Below are 17,678 nucleotides of genomic sequence, written 5' to 3'. Positions count from 1 at the left end.
AAAGATAATTTTCTCCATTAGGTTCACCCCAGAACTATTTGTTCGTATTTCTTAAATACAGCTGGTGATAAAGTGTAATATACATATTCATTTCTGATGGAAAGGCCACTGAGGCCTTCACAGATTTACGAAGATTGTCTCCTTAGCAAATGTTAACTTGAATTTCCCACAAAGCAAGTTTGTGAGGGTACCTCTCTTGCAAAAACCTTTTGCAGGTGGTTTCAATGATGCATTAATTTGCCTGCTGTGGGATCTTTTAATCTTCCCATTAACCAAACTGTCCCTAGCATAGTGTATGGAAAGTGTACTAGCCCTTGCATATTGTGTATCTAAATGTTCCTCTTGGCTGCATCCAGATTATGTTTTGGTGTGCCAACCCATCAAATAATAAAAATTAAACCAGGTTTTCAGGATATTTACAGTGCATTTGCATTAGAGCAGAAAAAAATAAATGTAATAGCTTTCGACTGATAATTTTCGCATTCATTTTGGTCACTGTGCTAATTCAATTGACATTTAGTGGTGAGTCGACAATTCAAGTGTAATTCTGACCAAAGTTTTCCCAAATATAAAGTAAATTCACAGAAATTTTATTTTTGTTGAAAATTATTGTCAGGATGCTGCAGTGAAGTTTTGTGTCTTTTCTGTACAAGACGCTTCATAATTATGAAAGGGACTTCAGGAGGATTTATAATTAGGAAAATCATTTGGCAGTATTTCCAGCAACATATAAACTTGGAAAAAGGCTAAAAGAAGAAAACTCAGACTTCGTTCTACCTCGAACAATAACACAAAACTTCATTGTCCAGTGCTTTTATAATATATCACAATATTGTGGAATGTTCTTGTGGGACTCTGATCACAAAAGCACTCCTTCTATATGTTCAGATTTCAAGTCTAGATTTACTAAAGAATTGCCATAGCTTAAAACAGTTTTAGGACAGTCATAAGCCAAGAAACATGGGCTAGATTCGATGTCTCTGGTTTCATGCAATCTTAAAACTGTCTTGGACCAGAAAAGCTAGTCATTATATACAGTCTTAAACCAAGAATGACAGATTTGAAATTGTTTAAGGTGGGCATACCCCTTTAGAAAACAGGGTATTCATATCCTTGCTTAAGACAGTTTGGAGGATCAGACATTCGAGTTGGCTGCAATTTTCTTAGCAGGCCTTTTTTTAAAGAAAAAATACTAAACCATTCCTTTGGTTTCAACAACGTGTAAATAAAATATGGGTCTCTAGGGCACTAAGCAGGTTTACAAACCTTACTTTGAGCTAACATTGAGGCATCTAGAAGATTTTCAATATTCAAAGCCAAAAAACAAACTATTAACATAAAAGACAAACATGAAACAATAACATCCCCTTGAATAGTCTAGGCTATCATTCTCTATTAAGACATGACTTTTCGAAGGTGGTGATAAATAATAAATTATTAGACAGCTGATGTTGCAGAAAAAAAACATTTGTAGGATTACCTACACGTAACCACACAGGCAAAATTTTATAAAGACGCTAGTAACAGAAGTGTTTTGCTTATGCAAGTAGACTGACTTAAAAATACTGACAAAATGTAGATCTATATTTACTCCACACAGAGCAGAGCTACCTTTATTTTGTTTGCCCCATCTTTATACTATTTTATAAAAAATAATTCCATGTTCTTTCCCAAGCACGCATCGTGGGACCGCCTATCTTAGACAGCCCTGTGCTTTTCAAGTCTGGTGTGCACAAAGGCTGGGGGCGTAGCTGACAAGAACCCCGCCCCCCACTTCCAAACACCGCTCCTTTTCCAGAACATACTCAGAGCCTTTGCCTGCACTCTCCATCCCGGGACCGGCCAGGGTGGGGCAGGGCCCTGGCCACCCATTCTTAGTCTTCTATTTCGAGGCACATTTTGGAGGAGGGGATGGTACTGCCTGCTCTCACAATCTGCCATTTTCTTCCCCACCCTCCTTCTCCTCGATGGCCTCCAGGCCTCGCTTCTGCCTCCCATCAGCAGTGCCAGCTTTGCTCAGGCCGCAGGACAGGCACGCCAGCTGGATCTGCTTCATGTTCTCCAAGCCTTCATTCTTTGCGCTCTTCAGCAGGTCTCCTTGTCCCTGTGTACAGAAAAACATGAAAGCAAAACATAAGAATCAATAGAAAACAGGAAAGTGTCACAAACAAAGTATAAGTTTCCCAACTATCAAATGATCATACAGTTCACACTCTGAGCTCCACAGGCGTCTTCCTTCAGGAGCACCTTGTGTGAGTGTCCCAAATAGGTAGTTTTACTACATTACATTATATTTTCTTTTCAACTGCCTATCATGGTTTCATTCCTATTTATTTATTTATTTATTGATAAAGTTTTATATAGCGCGAACATGACCCAAGGGGGTATCAGAGCGCTTTACAGAATACAGTTGTTGCGCCATACAGTAGACAAGAGGCATATAGTAGTATATGGGTGGCATAGGAGACTAGTAGTTATTAAGGAATGATCCAAGAGGGAATCAGAGCGCTTTACAATACACAAGTTATTACATATTAGGTGGTTGAGATAGTATGCATACATTCGATATAAGTCTTTCGGTACAAAAGAGGTAGACCGTGGTATAAGGGTAGCATAGGATAATGGTAGACATCATAGAATTACAGCCTTAGGATGTGAACTTGGTCATTAGGAGCAGTTTTACTTCGTTTTTAAAGGAGGTAAAGGAAGTGATCCTGCGAACCACTGGCGGCAGGGAGTTCCAAATCTTCTGAGCGATCCCTGAGAATGCTCTGCAATCAGTTCTCTTTTTGTGGAAGGATTGTGGTTTCATTAGTAATGAACTCGCACTACGCAATTGTCTGCATCCTCCTGAACGCTTAAGCTTTCGTGCTAGGTAGCTGGGGGTATTGCTATGCAGGGCTTTGTGGTTCATGCAGGCGATCTTTAGGTGTATTCTAGCCTCGTATGGTAGCCAGTTCAAAGCTTTCAAGGTTAGAGAGATGTGATTATTTCTTTTTGTTCCTGAGACCAATCTGGCCGCCGCGTTAAGTGAAGCCCTCAGAGGGGCAAGCTTGTATTTGAGAAGACCGCATGGGGTGGTGCTTCCATAGTCCAATCTTGGTAGCACTAGGGCTTGAACCGCCATTTTTAAGTCGTTATGTGGGAGGAAGGGCTTGAGTTTCCTTAGTATGCTCATCTGATGATTAGCTCCCTTGGTGGCAATATTGATTTGCGCCTGCATGTTCAAGTGTTTTTCTATGGTGACTCCGAAGGATTTCGCAGAGTCAATGATGTGAGGAGCGCAGTCAAAGGAAGTAAGATGCTTCAACCATAAGTCTATCTTGGGTGTGTGATTGGGAGGGGAGATGAGAAGGAATTCCATTTTTTGGTGTTAAGCATGAGGTGGTTGTCAGTGAGCCAACTTTGAGTATTCTTTAGAATAGCGTTGAGGGAGATGAAGTCTTCTGGTTGGGAGATTTTCATATACAGGTGAGTCTCGTCCGCATATAGGTGATATAGAATGTTCCTAGAGTTCAGCGCGTTTGCCAGGGGTTCCATGAGTACATTGAAAAGGATGGGTGAGAGTGCTGAGCCCTGTGGAACCCCTATGGTGACCATGGAGGGTTGAGAGAGTGAATTATTCGTCTTAATTGTATGTGTTCTGTTATTTAGGAAGGAGGTGAACCATTGTAGCACCAAGCCAGTTAGGCCCATCCTTCGTTCTAGTAAGGACTGTAGGATGTCATGCTTAACCGTATCAAAACCGGAGGATAAGTCAAGAAGTATCAATAGGCATGTTTAATTGTGGTCAAGCATTTTTAGGATGTCGTCCATTATGTGGGTGAGTGCAGATTCAGTGCTGTGACCATGCCGGAAGCTGGATTGGTGTTTGTCTAGGAGGTTGTTATTCTCGATGTGGTTGCATAGTTGTGTTTGCACACATTTTTTCAGCAATTTCGCTAGACTGGGGATGTTGGATATAGGGTGGTAGTTGTTGAGATCAGTGGGGGTGGGGGGAGTCAGACTTCTTTAGTATAGGTGTGACCTGCCCTATTTTGAGACAGTCCGGAATGGACCCTTGTCTCAGGGAGGCGTTTACGATCTTTGACCATAGGGGAAGAATAGAGGTTTTTATCATTTTGAACAAAGAAGGAGGTAAGGGGTCTGAGAAGTGATTTGAGGGGTTAATCGTTAGAAGAGTGTTGTAGATTTCTTGTCCAGGGATGGGCGAGAAGGTGTGCCAGGAGGCATTGTTTTTTGGGATTTCAGTCGAAGTAATAAAATGTACCTTGATCTGAGAGTGAGATTTATCATCAAGGGCCATAGTTTGAGGGAGGGCCTTCTTAGATTGGATGTTGAGTTCAATGGATTTTGTTTTTTCTAGGAAGAAGTTGGCCAGCTCATCGCAGTTAGGTGTAACCGAGTCGCTTTGTTCCAGGGAGTTTGGCTTGTTGCGCGCTTGTTGTTTGAGGAGTTCGAATAGTTTTTTGGGAAGTTTGATGGCTTGATTCAGCTTGGATTTATAAAAGTCTGCTTTAGCCTTTCGGATCTTCCTATTGTATGAATTCCTCAGCACTCTGAGTTGATATAAGTGCTCAATGGAGGGTGCAGATTTCCAGTCGCTCCGCTGCTCTTAGCTTTCGCCGATCCGAATTCAGATTCTCATTGAACCATGGTTTGGAGAGTTTGGAGGAAACTTTTTTTCCTGGTTGGGCGCTGTAGAGTCAAGAATTTCAAGCATTGTGGAATTGTAAAATACTGTAAGGTCGTGGACTTCAGCCATGTCTTTTGAGGGGTCAGGGCGGAGTTGCATCTGTTTACCAGGTTGATGGGGTTGATATTTTGTAAATTCCTTTTCCATTGTTTTGTTTTTGTGGGTTGACCCCTTTTAGGAGTTATCACGATATTGAAGGAGAAGAGAATGCTAAAATGGTCTGTCCAGTCACATGGGGTGATGGATTCCAAAGATACCGTGTTCATTTTTGCTATGATGAGGTCTAGTGTCTCTCCCTTGTTGTGGGTTGGACTGTCACATAGTTGGGACAGATCCTGATTAGCCAGAAAAGATTTAAGACAACTAACACCAAGATCACCTGAGTTATTCCAGTGGAGATTGAAGTCGCCCAGGAAAATCTGTGGTACTTGTGAGTTGTCATCGGATGTAATAACTTCAATTACCTCATTGATGAACGTCAAATTATCACCCGGGGGGGTGATAAATTATGTGAAGTTTGCAGGCGAGGCGCTTGTCAACAGAGATGTTGATACAGAGATATTCCCAAGAGGATAGAGAGATTTATCTGCTAGTTTAGTGACTGATTTGGTTCACGGTGGCACTAGTAGCTCTGTGTGTGTTTAGGAGTTCTTTGCTGATGGTTGATAGACTTTGCATTTCTGCCTTGAGATGTGCTAGGCCGCTGGCTAGCTCATTGAATCGTTCAATCCAATCAGCATTGGGATAATTTGATATGTGTGTAGGTGGGGGTTCTATTGTAGCTGGAGGTCGGCAAATAAGGTTTGGTTGCAAGGGTATCTCGTTATCTGGTTGCCTGAGGATAGCGTTGTTAGGGATTGAAGGGGTTAGTTTATCATGGATGTTCGTTGTATGTTCTGAATCTGTGTGTGAGAAGGCCTTTGGATGTGACCGCATGATAGGGGCTGACGCATGTGATTGGGGTATGGTCAATGAGTGGAGTGAGTATCAGGGGTGATGAGAGCCGATCAGGTAACGGGGTAGGCGATAGGTCGTGGGGAGCTATGCATGCCAGCTCAGGTGGAGATGGGGAGAGAGGGATGTCGTGGGTAGAATCCAGGTTGGTGAATTCTTCCGTAGACACCAGGGATATCAATGGTGTATCTGCAATGTGGTGTTGGTCGCTAAGAGTAACCCTGTCCCTCCTGGGCCAAGGGATCCCGGTGTGGTTGAAATCGATGTGATGGAGGGGTAGAGTTCATTGGGGGTGTGGAGAGATATCTGTTCCATAGAGATTATTATGGGATTTTGTTGTAGAGTTGAAAGTCGGGGAGAGTAGTGGCGGGAGGTGAGATTTTCTCGCTGCTCACTGCTTCCTTGGCGAGATTGGAATTTGAGGCTTGTATCAGGATATTGCCGTTGTTGTATATGGAGATAGTGGGTCTGATGAGACTATCGACAGTTTGAGGGCATGCGGGTTTTTATTTGACATTGGAGATTTGAAGCATGGAGTAGAAGGTATTTCTCCACTGCGCACATTTTTTGTGTGTAAAAGATGAGGTCATTCAATAGTAAGCCTTTGCTGATGCAGAAGTAGGGATCTGAAATGAGAATCTCAGGGTGAGGTCTCATTAGCCTATGCTTCAACTTCTTTGCTGCATTTTTGGAGAGATTAGGAGGGTATGAGATGGTGAAGCGGTTGGCGGCCTGAGAGTTCTAGGTTCTTATCCATTTTTTTCCCAACTCTCCTTCTTCCCTTCTTTATTTTCTTAACTTCCTTATATCTCAGCTTCCTTCCTTCGTCCGTTCACTGGTAGGATTATTTGCTCACTAATATGTTTAGGATTGACCTACATTGTTTCTTTGCTAACATAAATTGTCTGGGGAGAACATTGTTGATGTTTGAAGCCTTTCAGGTTAGTAAGAACCTGGTATAGTAGGGACAAGTAAAGTAGAAATGGCTGCCTCACAATCAAACTTATATAATTTGTTTACAATAGGTAAGGTCTGATGTGAAGACGGTCTGAGCAATGGGGTGCTACACGATGACCATGGGTTATACATCGGCGAAGGTCTGAGGCAGTCAGGATGCCGGATTTGAGACTAGCATGCAAATCCAAAACATTAAGGACGCCAAGATCAGAAACACCGGCTCCATTTTGGGGTCAGGTAATCATTGTACTTAACATACACTCGTATAATAATCAAAAAAGTATAAGGATGCTAGGATCTGAACCGTAGGCGCCATTTTACGGTCAGGCGCAGGAGTCATGTGCGTCGTGTAAAACTATCAGAGTTGCAAAGGATCACTTCAAGGGTCATTGGCCTCACGTCAGGTATCATAGTTCGTATTGAGGGGATTCCAGCACGCAATCCGGCCGAGTAAAGGTGAGAGGCGCTCCTCACACTACTTAAGAGGGTGCCATTTTGAGGTCAGGCGGTATAGAAGTACACCTGGGCGTCAATAGCATACGGCAAGGTTGCAGTGGCAATATCATACCCTTCAAGAGTCATTATGCATCGCAACAGGAATCATAGATTATATTGGGGGGAGTCCAGCACTCAAGCCATCCGGGGAAGGTGAGAGGCACTCCTCGCACTTCTTCTTACGAAGGTGCCATTTTAAGGTCAGGTGGCATAGAAGTGCAAGGATGGGCAGCGATAATATACGGCACAGCTGCATCGGTAATATTGTACCTCAGCACTGGAGAGCGATGTCAGCTGGTACCCTCCGTGGCATGCAGGCAGAATTCAGAACTCCGCTGCGAACCAGCTACTACCGCTATCAAAGCCGGTCTACCTCCACTCGGAGGGAGCATGGGCGGCAGCCTTGCTTCAGAGGCGACTCGCAGGCTCATTGGGGGGGCGCGAGCCAGGCGCTCCGGACTGCAGTTGGTCCGCAGTCAGACCCTTGGTATTAACCTCCGACGTCTGTTGGTACCTTCCCAGCGACAGCCTCAGCCCACCACGCATCACATGCAATACCAGGGAAGCCCGATCTGCGCAGGAAAAGGCTATTCCGGTAAGCCCTTGCACGGACAGGAACGAATCATTGAGATGTAGATGATTTACCCAGTGCAGGGATACTGAACTGTAGGGAGGGAAGAGGGCTATACGGGGATGTTCACCAAACAGTGATCCCCAGCCCCGGAGCTTCTCAGCGGATCTCCACCACGGCGGCCATCTTCTATCCAATCAATTCAATTTCTATCCTTTCCTCAAACAAACTGATGCATTATGACAGCTGTAGCCTTTTTCCAAATGTGTATGTGAGGGTAAATAATCAGGTTATAATTGTTTATATAAAAAAGGAATCCTGATATAGCTTGAGTCAATTCATTAGTCACAATTTTCCGAAGAGAAAGTTTGATAATTCTCAATAAAAATAACTTCTGGGCATGTCCTCCTCAAAAATTCATTTACACCCTCATAGATCTCTGAAGGGAAAGAAAAGGAAGTAGTGAAAAAATCTCCATCTGTCCTACACATGACAGTAATTGATAAATGTTTACAGGACAGGGAGTGTGTACCTTAAAGGATGACAGCCCTCACCCCCCCCCCCCCCCCCCAGAGGTGGCAGGATTCATCTCCGGCTCCCTGCTCACTAACATCAGTGTGCAAAGCCACCAATGTGGGTTTCCACCCGGCTAAATCAGGGGAGCACTTAAGGATGGAATATGGCCCAGTAATCTGGGCCAGGGCACCCAATGAATTGGTGTGGGAGAATTGTTTTGGGATAGAGAGAGGGTCAAAGAATAAAACTGCTGCACAAGATACTTTAATAGAAGACCTGATTGGGTAGAGCTAAAATGTATATGGGAATTAATCAACCCTTTTTAGGTAGGCCCATACATTTTAGCCACATGTAATACCCCAAAAAGGTGCTATGGGTTTGCATCAGGCCTGCACTGACACATGTGTGTGTTGTGGTGTAATTGGTATATAAAGGTGCATATTGAATACACTATAGCAATGATGCTGACCATGGATTATTTTGGTAGGACTGTAACGTTGACTGTACATAATCGACTAAAAGATAATCCTAGGATCAACTCCAGAACTGATCTATAACAAAACTGTTCGCTGTTTAGACTTTGTCCCCCCGGTACTCATTTTGCTCCTCACTTCGAAACATTGAGGCTTTATTGTTTTTCTCCAAATGTGTTCTTTGCACTTGTTCATGGAGTACTGCGCCCACACTAGCCACAACTTTGTGTATAATGTTTTATATAATATTTTATTGACCGAATGTATTTATTAACCCCTTGCATGCTCCTGACGAAACCACTCCGTCATGAGCCACGGGCGCCGTGGGCTCATGACGGAGTGCTTCCGTCATGCTTCGGCCGTTGGCGGCCGCTCCGCCCATGCGGCTCTGTTTCCCCGCCTGTGCGGGCGATCAGCGCAAGTGGGTGGAGTCATGACGGAACCACGCCGTCATGAGCACAGCTCGCCCGTGACTCATGACGGCGTGGTTCCGTCATGAGCATGGCGGCGCCGCGCTCACCCCAAACCCCCCCAGCGCTGCGGCGGAATTCGCGCCGCAGCGAAGGCGTTAACTCCAATGTTTTGTATGTTTTCCCTGGTTGTACTTGTGTTGGATTTGCATTGATTGAAACTTGGTATCCAATTTCACTTGGATTTTAATCTACATGGCGTTATTTAAACCAAAAAAAGACATTTCTAATTGCGATGTAATCTTGTCATTTGTTTCAGTGTCATGAAGCCTTTTCTGTATATCTGAGCGATACCAAATTAGTAAATGAAATAAAATCTTAAGTGAATTAGTGCTCCCTTTCGGCCAGTCAGTTCAACGTGTCACTGCGCTCATAGACCTTTAGCATCATCTATCAACGTCTCGCTTGGCAAAGCAAATGGGCACAGACTTGTACAAAAAGGCTGCAAACAGGAGATCAACCAGGCCATTCTTCCACCCAGGCACCATCCATGTGGGTTACAGACTGGGGGCTGCTTTCAGAGGAGGACTGGCATTCATCACACACCCTGGGGTCCATTTTGGAGCAGCTCTCGTGCAGTGTTGGCCAGGTTTGAATATGTTTCCCGGCCTGATTCTGGTTTCCAGCCTGACCCAGTTCACAGCTGGCTTCAGGATAGAAAGAAGTCTTCCTTCATTGTCCGGGACTAGATTATGGAGGAAATGGAGTGAAAAAAGAAAAATATATATTTTATAGCACATGCATTTACCCAGAGTGAAGCATGCCATCCAGATACTTGCTCGTAATTGTCTTGTGCGCGTCTCAGGATCATTAAGCAGTCAGGCCTGCTGAGCAGCAGCACAAGTTGTAATTGTGGGGCGTATGAATGAACTAGTTGACAGCAGGAGAGGTGTTATTTTTAGACAACGATGTCCCAAAGGTCACATCTCCGCTCCTTTAACTCATGTCATTTTAAGCAGTTGGGGATGTGGTCATGAAATCAGATTTTGGAAGTGGAAATTGCTTTCAGCAAATAGTAACCTAGCAGCAGGCAGGTGATGGAGCGGGGATTCGCAAAATGAAACACGCTTGTATTGAGTTCCCCTGTAATATGTACTAATTTTAAGTAGTGAGTATATTAACGTACAAATCACACATCACACGTGGAAAATTTGCTTTGCAATATGCAGGAGATTAATCGTATACTACGTCAATGACTGAAGTTGTAATAATATGGTGTGTAGAACGTGTTATGAATGTTTTGCATGGCAAATTGCATGTAAATGTAGTAAAAAGCATGATGTATGTTGCTTTGTCATAATAATTAATGCCGCTTTCCTGCTTATGCTATGCTAGGTTAACTGTTAACATGGACTAGAGTTAAGGTGGGTGGTCAACAGTGAAAATGTAATTATCACATTATTAATAAATATATACTTTCTGATCTTTTAAGAAATGGGCGAGTCTCCATTTTGGGTTAAGTTAGCCGAACTGTGATGAGTAAAACTTGCAGCGCGCATAAACCACGTGACTGAGTGGCTGGAATGCTGCACAAGCTGAAAGAGCGTGACACGGTGAAGGACATGATGCTTGACGAGCAGTGTCTTCGTGTGAAAATCCACAAAATGTCAAATGTACAAACATTTGTCCTTAATTTGTTACTTTCTCCTCATGAGAGAACAGGGATGTATACTGAATATGTGGGAACGGAAACTCAACAATAGGGTAGTCAAACCAGTATGATCTAATGGTAGGGTGACTATCTGCCCCTCATTTTAACCAATACCGTAGCTAGAATGGATGACATTAGCAACTTTGGTGGGATGGATCTGTATGGTAAGGGCATAAAGAATAGGTGATTTAGGGGCGGGGTGGAAAGTGAGGGCAGCAGATGCAGCTGCTGCTTTAGGCATGAGGAGAGAGAGGGTGCGCTGCTGATTGTCGGGTTGCAGAGAGGCCTAGCTATTCCAGTCCTTTCCTTGTCCTGATCTTAGATTCTCTGATCCCTGACTCTCTGTCTCGGGGTCCCCTGCCACTACTTAGGCCTGGGTTGTGGTTTTCCTCGTTCTTATTCTTTGGATTGGTATCTTTGATATCTCGAAGTTATTACCCTTGTACTTTTGTCTCTTCATCTATCCTTCCGAATTGAGAATTGATTAATGCACATGTCTGATGTCTCTTCATCTATCTCCTCCATGCAACATATGTTTCTTGAGATTAATGATTTGCTAGCTGTGTTTTAGAGTGTATTCTCTCTCATGAGGTATTTCTAAGGTTATTGCATTTGAGTTAGATAAAATTAACAACTTGCAAACAAAGAGTCTGTGATTTTTTTTGTCTGTTTATTATTTGAGTTACTGTTACCTTCAATTTTTCAACTAATTGGTCCATCGACCAAGAAGATGGAAATTTGAACAAAAAGGTTTATTGTGTAAATTGTGAACTGTCTAAATATTAAACAGCTGAGTATGAATTGGGAAGGAATTTGCAAACCTGACACCAGGGCAACAGGGACTTCGGGTATATGTGTATGGGCCAAAGTAAATGAAGTAATTGGATGTTTGTCCCTGTCCAAATTATTGGGTGTGCGCTGGGTCAGTTTCTTGGTAGCAGAGTTATGGTTTAATTATTGATTAATTAGGTAATGGTTATTGAATATTCATTATATGTTTTAACCTGAAGGGTTAATGTTTTTGTTTACATGTTGTCCAGAAGTACAGGTACACGAGGTGCCTGAGGAATCCCGGGAAGGAATTGGAAGAGTGTGGTAAAGAAATCACACTGCAGAAGTACTTTGTCTGTTGTGATAATACTGAAAAGCTAGGTAGGGCTGTTGGTATTATGTTTAGGGAAATTTCTGGGTGAAAGAGGAAACGTTTGTAATAGTAGAGAGTCACTGTTTTTCAAACTCTGGTAAGGGAATCGGAGAACAGTAACAGGACAACCCTCTTTGTATGTCAAGAGGCCCTCTTGTGATACCTCGGTGCGATCTTGAGAGGATTAAATAGGTTACTCCGGAGCGTGACAGAGAAGTAAGATAACGCTGGTCGTTATTATTGCTTGCAGTTTATGAAATATCTTTGAAAAGTGAAGACTATCTCTTTATTTAGTGAAGCAGACAAGGTAGCATTGTCTTTATTATGTTGTTACTAACAGAATTTTGATTAATAGCAGTTCAGACAAATATTGCCGTAAGATTTTGTAAAGGGAGGATCAGTATCAGGAATGGTACTGACGTCACAATGTGCAGCGCTGGTATTGGAGGATACAGCGGGTGTGTAATAAAGAGCAGATTGTAGAGGGAGGGTCAGTAGCAGGAGTGATACTGACGTCACGAGGTGCCGTGTTGGCATTGGTCAGATAGCGGAGGTGAGCAAGTGGTTAATGAATGACTAGTGAGAGACACGCTGACATTGGACAAGACTGAAAATACGTAGTTTATTGTGATTGGTTAGTTGGTGTGAGACGCAAGAAAATTCGGGGGGGGGGGGTGACTCCAAGTGCCCCGCAAATAGTAAATGTAACCCCATTAACTCCTCAAGTCACTGAACTAGCTAAACAAATAGGAGAGAATGAAGTAAGTCTGTTAAACAAGGCTAGAATGGAACAAGTACAGAAGCTGAATCAATTGAACTTGAATGCAGAAGCCCTAACAGTACCCGTGACTATTGGTCCTGTGATCCCGCTATTTGGGGAGAATTCCAATTTACAGAAAATGCCAACCATAGCAGTCCAAAGAAGTAGTGTCAGGAGTAACATAGTTAATATAATGAATAATGAGAGTCAAGATGGACAAAATAATACCCTGCTGGATCTACCGGTCGGAGATCTAATGACTGAAACCCCATGAAGAAGTACCCAATTAGTGCCGAGGGAAATAGGCCAAAATATCACTCTAATAGCTGGGAGTTCGACGGGTCCCTCCCCAGAAGAGCTCAGTAAAAATAATTAACTAAAACAGATGCATAGCCTAAAAGTGTCCCTGTGAGTCAATTAAAAGTAGATTTAGAAAAAATGATTGATGGAACGATAAATCCAGATAGATTGGGAACTTATACAGACGCAAAATTGTTGTTTTTGTGTAAAAGTATTACTTGGAGAGCAAAGAACTTCCATGAGAAATTGTCAGAAGTGGATAGTGAATTTGGTGTCGATATTGAAAAATCAAAAGTGTTACAGAAGACGTACCGCATGGCTTTTACTGACAAGGATTTAGAGAGTTTGAATACGTCCAGGAAGAGATTGCAGATAAAAGAATTGATGACTATCTTGAAGAATTGGGGAACAATAGAAAAATGGAGGAGTAAATGGGTGAAAAAGAAGGAAGACACTAGTGGAAAGGGAACATCCATGTTTCCATTAAAGGAAACCGAGCAGGTAGAAAGAGTCTGTCCCATGAGAGAAGTTCCAGGTTGTGGATATGTTCATGTACCTTGGACTAGACAGGATATATTATCATTTACCAATGATTTTCCCAGACTAAGAGAGAAACCTGTTGAGTGGTACAAGCAAGTGGATCGATTTGTAAAAGTTTCAAAGGTATTGCTGAAAGATTTAGAAGGCATTTTTGAGATAGCGGTTCCACCTCATTTGTGGACACAATGTAAGATTACTGTTGATTGGCCAAAGGATGAGTATCCTAGGGATGCTAAAACAGGTGCCCCATCTGAGGCGGTGATGAAAAAGTATCATCAAGTCATTACCTTTTTGAAAGCAAAAATCTCTCCTAAGGAAACAGAGCCTAAAGAGTCGGTTCACGCCTATTATGAGAGTTGTTGCAGATGTTTAAATAGTATAGTGGGTTTGAGAATATTCGAGATAAGGATATGGGACATGTTGTGTATCGGTTTGTATATGGATTGAGACCCAAAATTAGTGCAATGATACAGCAGCATATGCTGTGCTGGCAGAGTAAGTCAATTGACGAGATTCTAAGGTATGCCAAGTATTTTAGCAACGATATTGAATCTCGTCTTAAAAAGTTAAAAGAGAAAATGATGTGGGCACAAGTGAAATTGGCAGAACAGCAACAGGCAGTTAATAACGTTCCACAAAAAGAGGGTCAGGAAGGACAGGCAAGTGTTGAAAATCAAGGGAAGTTTAAAATGAGTAAGGAAGAGGCTAAAAACGAATATCCTTGTCATGCTTCGGAAGTTGGGACATTGGAAGAAAGAGTGTAAATCTGCACGAAAGGGTAACGGAGTAAATCAAAATTTGAATCAACGGATAGAGAATGACATGACTAGGCAGTAGCAGGAACAGGTAGTTACAACCCAGTTACAGGTGCCACAACCACCCATACCTCCCAACGTGAATGCTCACATGCAGATGTACAGTGCAAGTTCGGGATTTCAAGGAGAAGAGCAGTTTGGTAAGAATCCATTAGTTTCACAGTATTTGGTGCATTTTAGTGAGAGTGAGTTGGATACAACACAGTGACGGTGCCTGAAGGGGGAGGAATAGTGCGTACTTGGCGCATCTTTAGCGGTAGATCAGTCAGGTCCATTCATTGATGGAAAGGTAGTAGGAAAATACATCACCTTTTTGTTGGACACTGGTGCTACCAGTTCCACTGTGAGAGCAGTGGAAATCTCAAACCTACCCCTCTTGGGAGAAACTATCCAAGTTGTAGGTGTTGCAAACAAACACATTAGAACTCGTCACAGCCCCAATAGAAGTTCACATTGGACATTTTAAAGACATGCATCGGTTTGAAGTGTGTGATACCAGTCCGGTGAATCTCTTGGGCAGAGATTTGTTGTGCAAAATGAATTTCACTATTTATTGCACACCAGATGGTGTTGCAATAATGACACCGGATGAGGATGTTGAATACATAATATTGATGGCCCAACGAAGTGAGTGAATTATATTCACTACTGACAGAAGAAGATTTGCCAGAAGAGTTAAAGGGTACAGTGAGATCAGATGTGTGGGATTTCACAGAAAGAGAGATTGGATTAATGAGAAATGTGGACCCGATTCAGGTGATAGTGAAGTATGGAGCAGTGTATCCCAATACCACTCAGTACAAAATGAGTCCAGAAGTAAATGCTGGAGTCACGCCTGTGATTGATCAGATGATTGAACAAGGAATATTAAAAGAAATATTAATCAGTCATTGTAATTCTCCCATTATTGGTATCAAAAAGCCTAAAGGAAAATATAGAATAGTTCAGGATTTGAGAAAGGTGAATAAAATTGTTGTGCCATATTGCCCGATAGTACCAAACCCTGCTGTAATTCTGTACCAGATTCCATGTGATGCTGAATGGTATACAATTGTTGATTTGTGTCAGGCATTCTTTTACATCCCGTTGCATCAAGATAGCCAATATTTATCTGCCTTCCGGTTCGGGAATCGTGTGTTGGCTAGTTCCTCAAGGCTATACTGAGAGTCCATCAATCTTTAATCAAATCTTTAAAAAATGTATGGAAACTCTAAAACTGCCTGGGAATTCAGGTCCAATACATTGATGACCTACTGTTGGCATCAAAAACACGTGAGGCATGTGTAACAGACTCCATTGCTTTACTAAACTATTTAACTGAAGGAGGTCATAAGGTTTCCCCATCAAAGTTACAGTACTGTAGACAAGAAGTTCAGTACTTAGATCATAAGATTAAAAAGGGACTAAGAAAAGTGACCCCAGAGAGAATCAGCATTATCAAGAAAATGTATCCACCCCGAAATCAGAAGGAAGTGAGGATGTTTTTGGGAATGGTTGGATATTGCAGACAGTGGATATATGTTTTTTCTACAGAGGTTAACAAGATGTGAAGGATCCAATTGTGTTGGATGAAGAGAGTATGGAATCTTTCAATCGACTGCGAGACAGTCTTTGTCAAGCGCCAGCTTAGGGGATGCCCGATTATTCTAATGTATTTTCATTGTACTGTTATGAAAGAGATGGTTGTGCGCTTGCAGTTTTAACTCGGAAAAATGGAATGGCGAGATGTCCAGTAGCTTATTTTTCCGCCACTCTGGACTCTGTGGCCGCCTCATTGCCAAAGCAGTAGCTACCACTTGTGTAAGTTTGGAACAGAGTGAATCAATTGTGATGGGTTACCCAGTGAAGGTCTATATACCACACTCTGTTGAGATACTGTTAACTGGTACTCAAACTCAACGTATGACAAATAGTCAACTGACTAAATACGAGAGAGTGATCCTAGGTGCTGAAAATTTAACTGTGGTAAGATGCACTACTGTGAACCCTGCCACATTGTTACCAACTCCAAGATGTGAAGAGGTGAGAGGAGAAGCAGAACATGATTGTTTGGAAGTGACAGAGCTTTGTACTAAGCCCCTCCCAGACATCGCAGATGAACCACTGGAAGAATCTGATTGTGAATTGTTTGTAAATGGATCATGTATGAGGAACGGAAGAGGTGAATTGTGCGCTGGTTATGCTGTCTGTACTTTGACTGGAGCCCAGGAAGCATCTTGTCTGAAATACATAAATTCTGCCTGGGTTGCAGAGCTGGCTGCTCTTACCAGAGCTTGTAAATTGGCAAAAGGTCTCAAAGTAACAATTTTCACTTACAGTCAGTACGGATTTGGCGTTGTACATGACTTTGGTCAGTTATGGATGCAAAGAGGATTTATGACTTCCTCTGGTTCTCCAATTCGAACTGGGAAAACTGTAAAGGAATTACTGGAAGCTTTACAGTTGCCAAAAATAATTGCAGTTGCAAAATGTGCTGCACATCAATCAGGAGATGATAATGTAACAAAGGGTAACAAATACGCTAATCAATTGGCGCGTTACTGTAATCGAAATACCCTGGCAGATCAATAGAAAGAGGAAATACCGAATGCCACCTTATGTTCACCACCACATTTGAAACTTGAAGTGATACAAATGCAGGAAGAAGTCAATGACAAAGAAAGGGAAGAATGGAAGAGAGCAACTTGTAGGAAAAATGATGAAGCGATATGGGTTTATTATGATGCAAGACCAGTATTACCAGATTCTTTGCTTTCTCACATGGCCAGGATGTACAATGGACATGCACACATTGGACGAGATAACATGGTAAGAATGTTCAAGCAGTCCTGGTACAATCCCAAGTTAAGGCTGATCACTGAAAGTTTATGCCAAAGGTGTGTTATCTGCCAAAAGCAAAACCCAGGAAGAAAGACAGCTGTCAGTTGGGGTGTAATTGGGAGAGCAGGAGAACCTTTCACTAGACTGCAGATTGATTTTATCGAACTGCCTCCATGTAATGGACTAAAGTATGTCCTGGTCATTGTTTATTTGTTTTCTCTTTGGGTAGAAGCTTACCCTACAAGAAGGTATGACAGTCTTACTGTAGCAAAATTGTTGTTGAGAGAATTGATCCCAAGATTTGGTTTTCCAGTCACTTTGGAATCAGATAGAGGATTGCATTTTAATAGTGAGATAATTCGAATGATCTTTGCTGCTTTGCAAATTGAACAGATGTTGCATTGTGCCTACCGACCAGAGGCATCTGGTATTGTAGAACAAATTAATGGCACAATATAGTCCAGATTAGGAAAAGTGTGTGCATCCACAACACTAAAATGGTCTGATGCTTTACCA

General features: G+C 42.4%; 1 protein-coding gene across 2 annotated transcripts in view; it reads right to left on the bottom strand.

The window, feature by feature from the left end:
- Positions 1-569: 569 nt before the first annotated feature.
- Positions 570-17,678, bottom strand: part of PLCL1 (phospholipase C like 1 (inactive)) — an 851,314-nt gene continuing 834,205 nt past the window's right edge. For both annotated transcript variants that reach the window (XM_085648672.1, XM_085648673.1), the window contains exon 6: positions 570-2,104. In XM_085648672.1, the coding sequence (XP_085504798.1) occupies positions 1,928-2,104 (177 nt within the window). In that variant the 3' untranslated portion in view covers positions 570-1,927. The remainder of the gene's footprint in view (positions 2,105-17,678) is intronic.

Source organism: Triturus cristatus, chromosome 3_2 (genome assembly GCF_964204655.1).
Source record: "Triturus cristatus chromosome 3_2, aTriCri1.1, whole genome shotgun sequence".
NCBI lineage: Eukaryota > Metazoa > Chordata > Amphibia > Caudata > Salamandridae > Triturus > Triturus cristatus.
The sequence above is the reverse complement of the archived record's forward strand: the minus strand, read 5'-3'. Positions and strand labels throughout refer to the sequence as shown.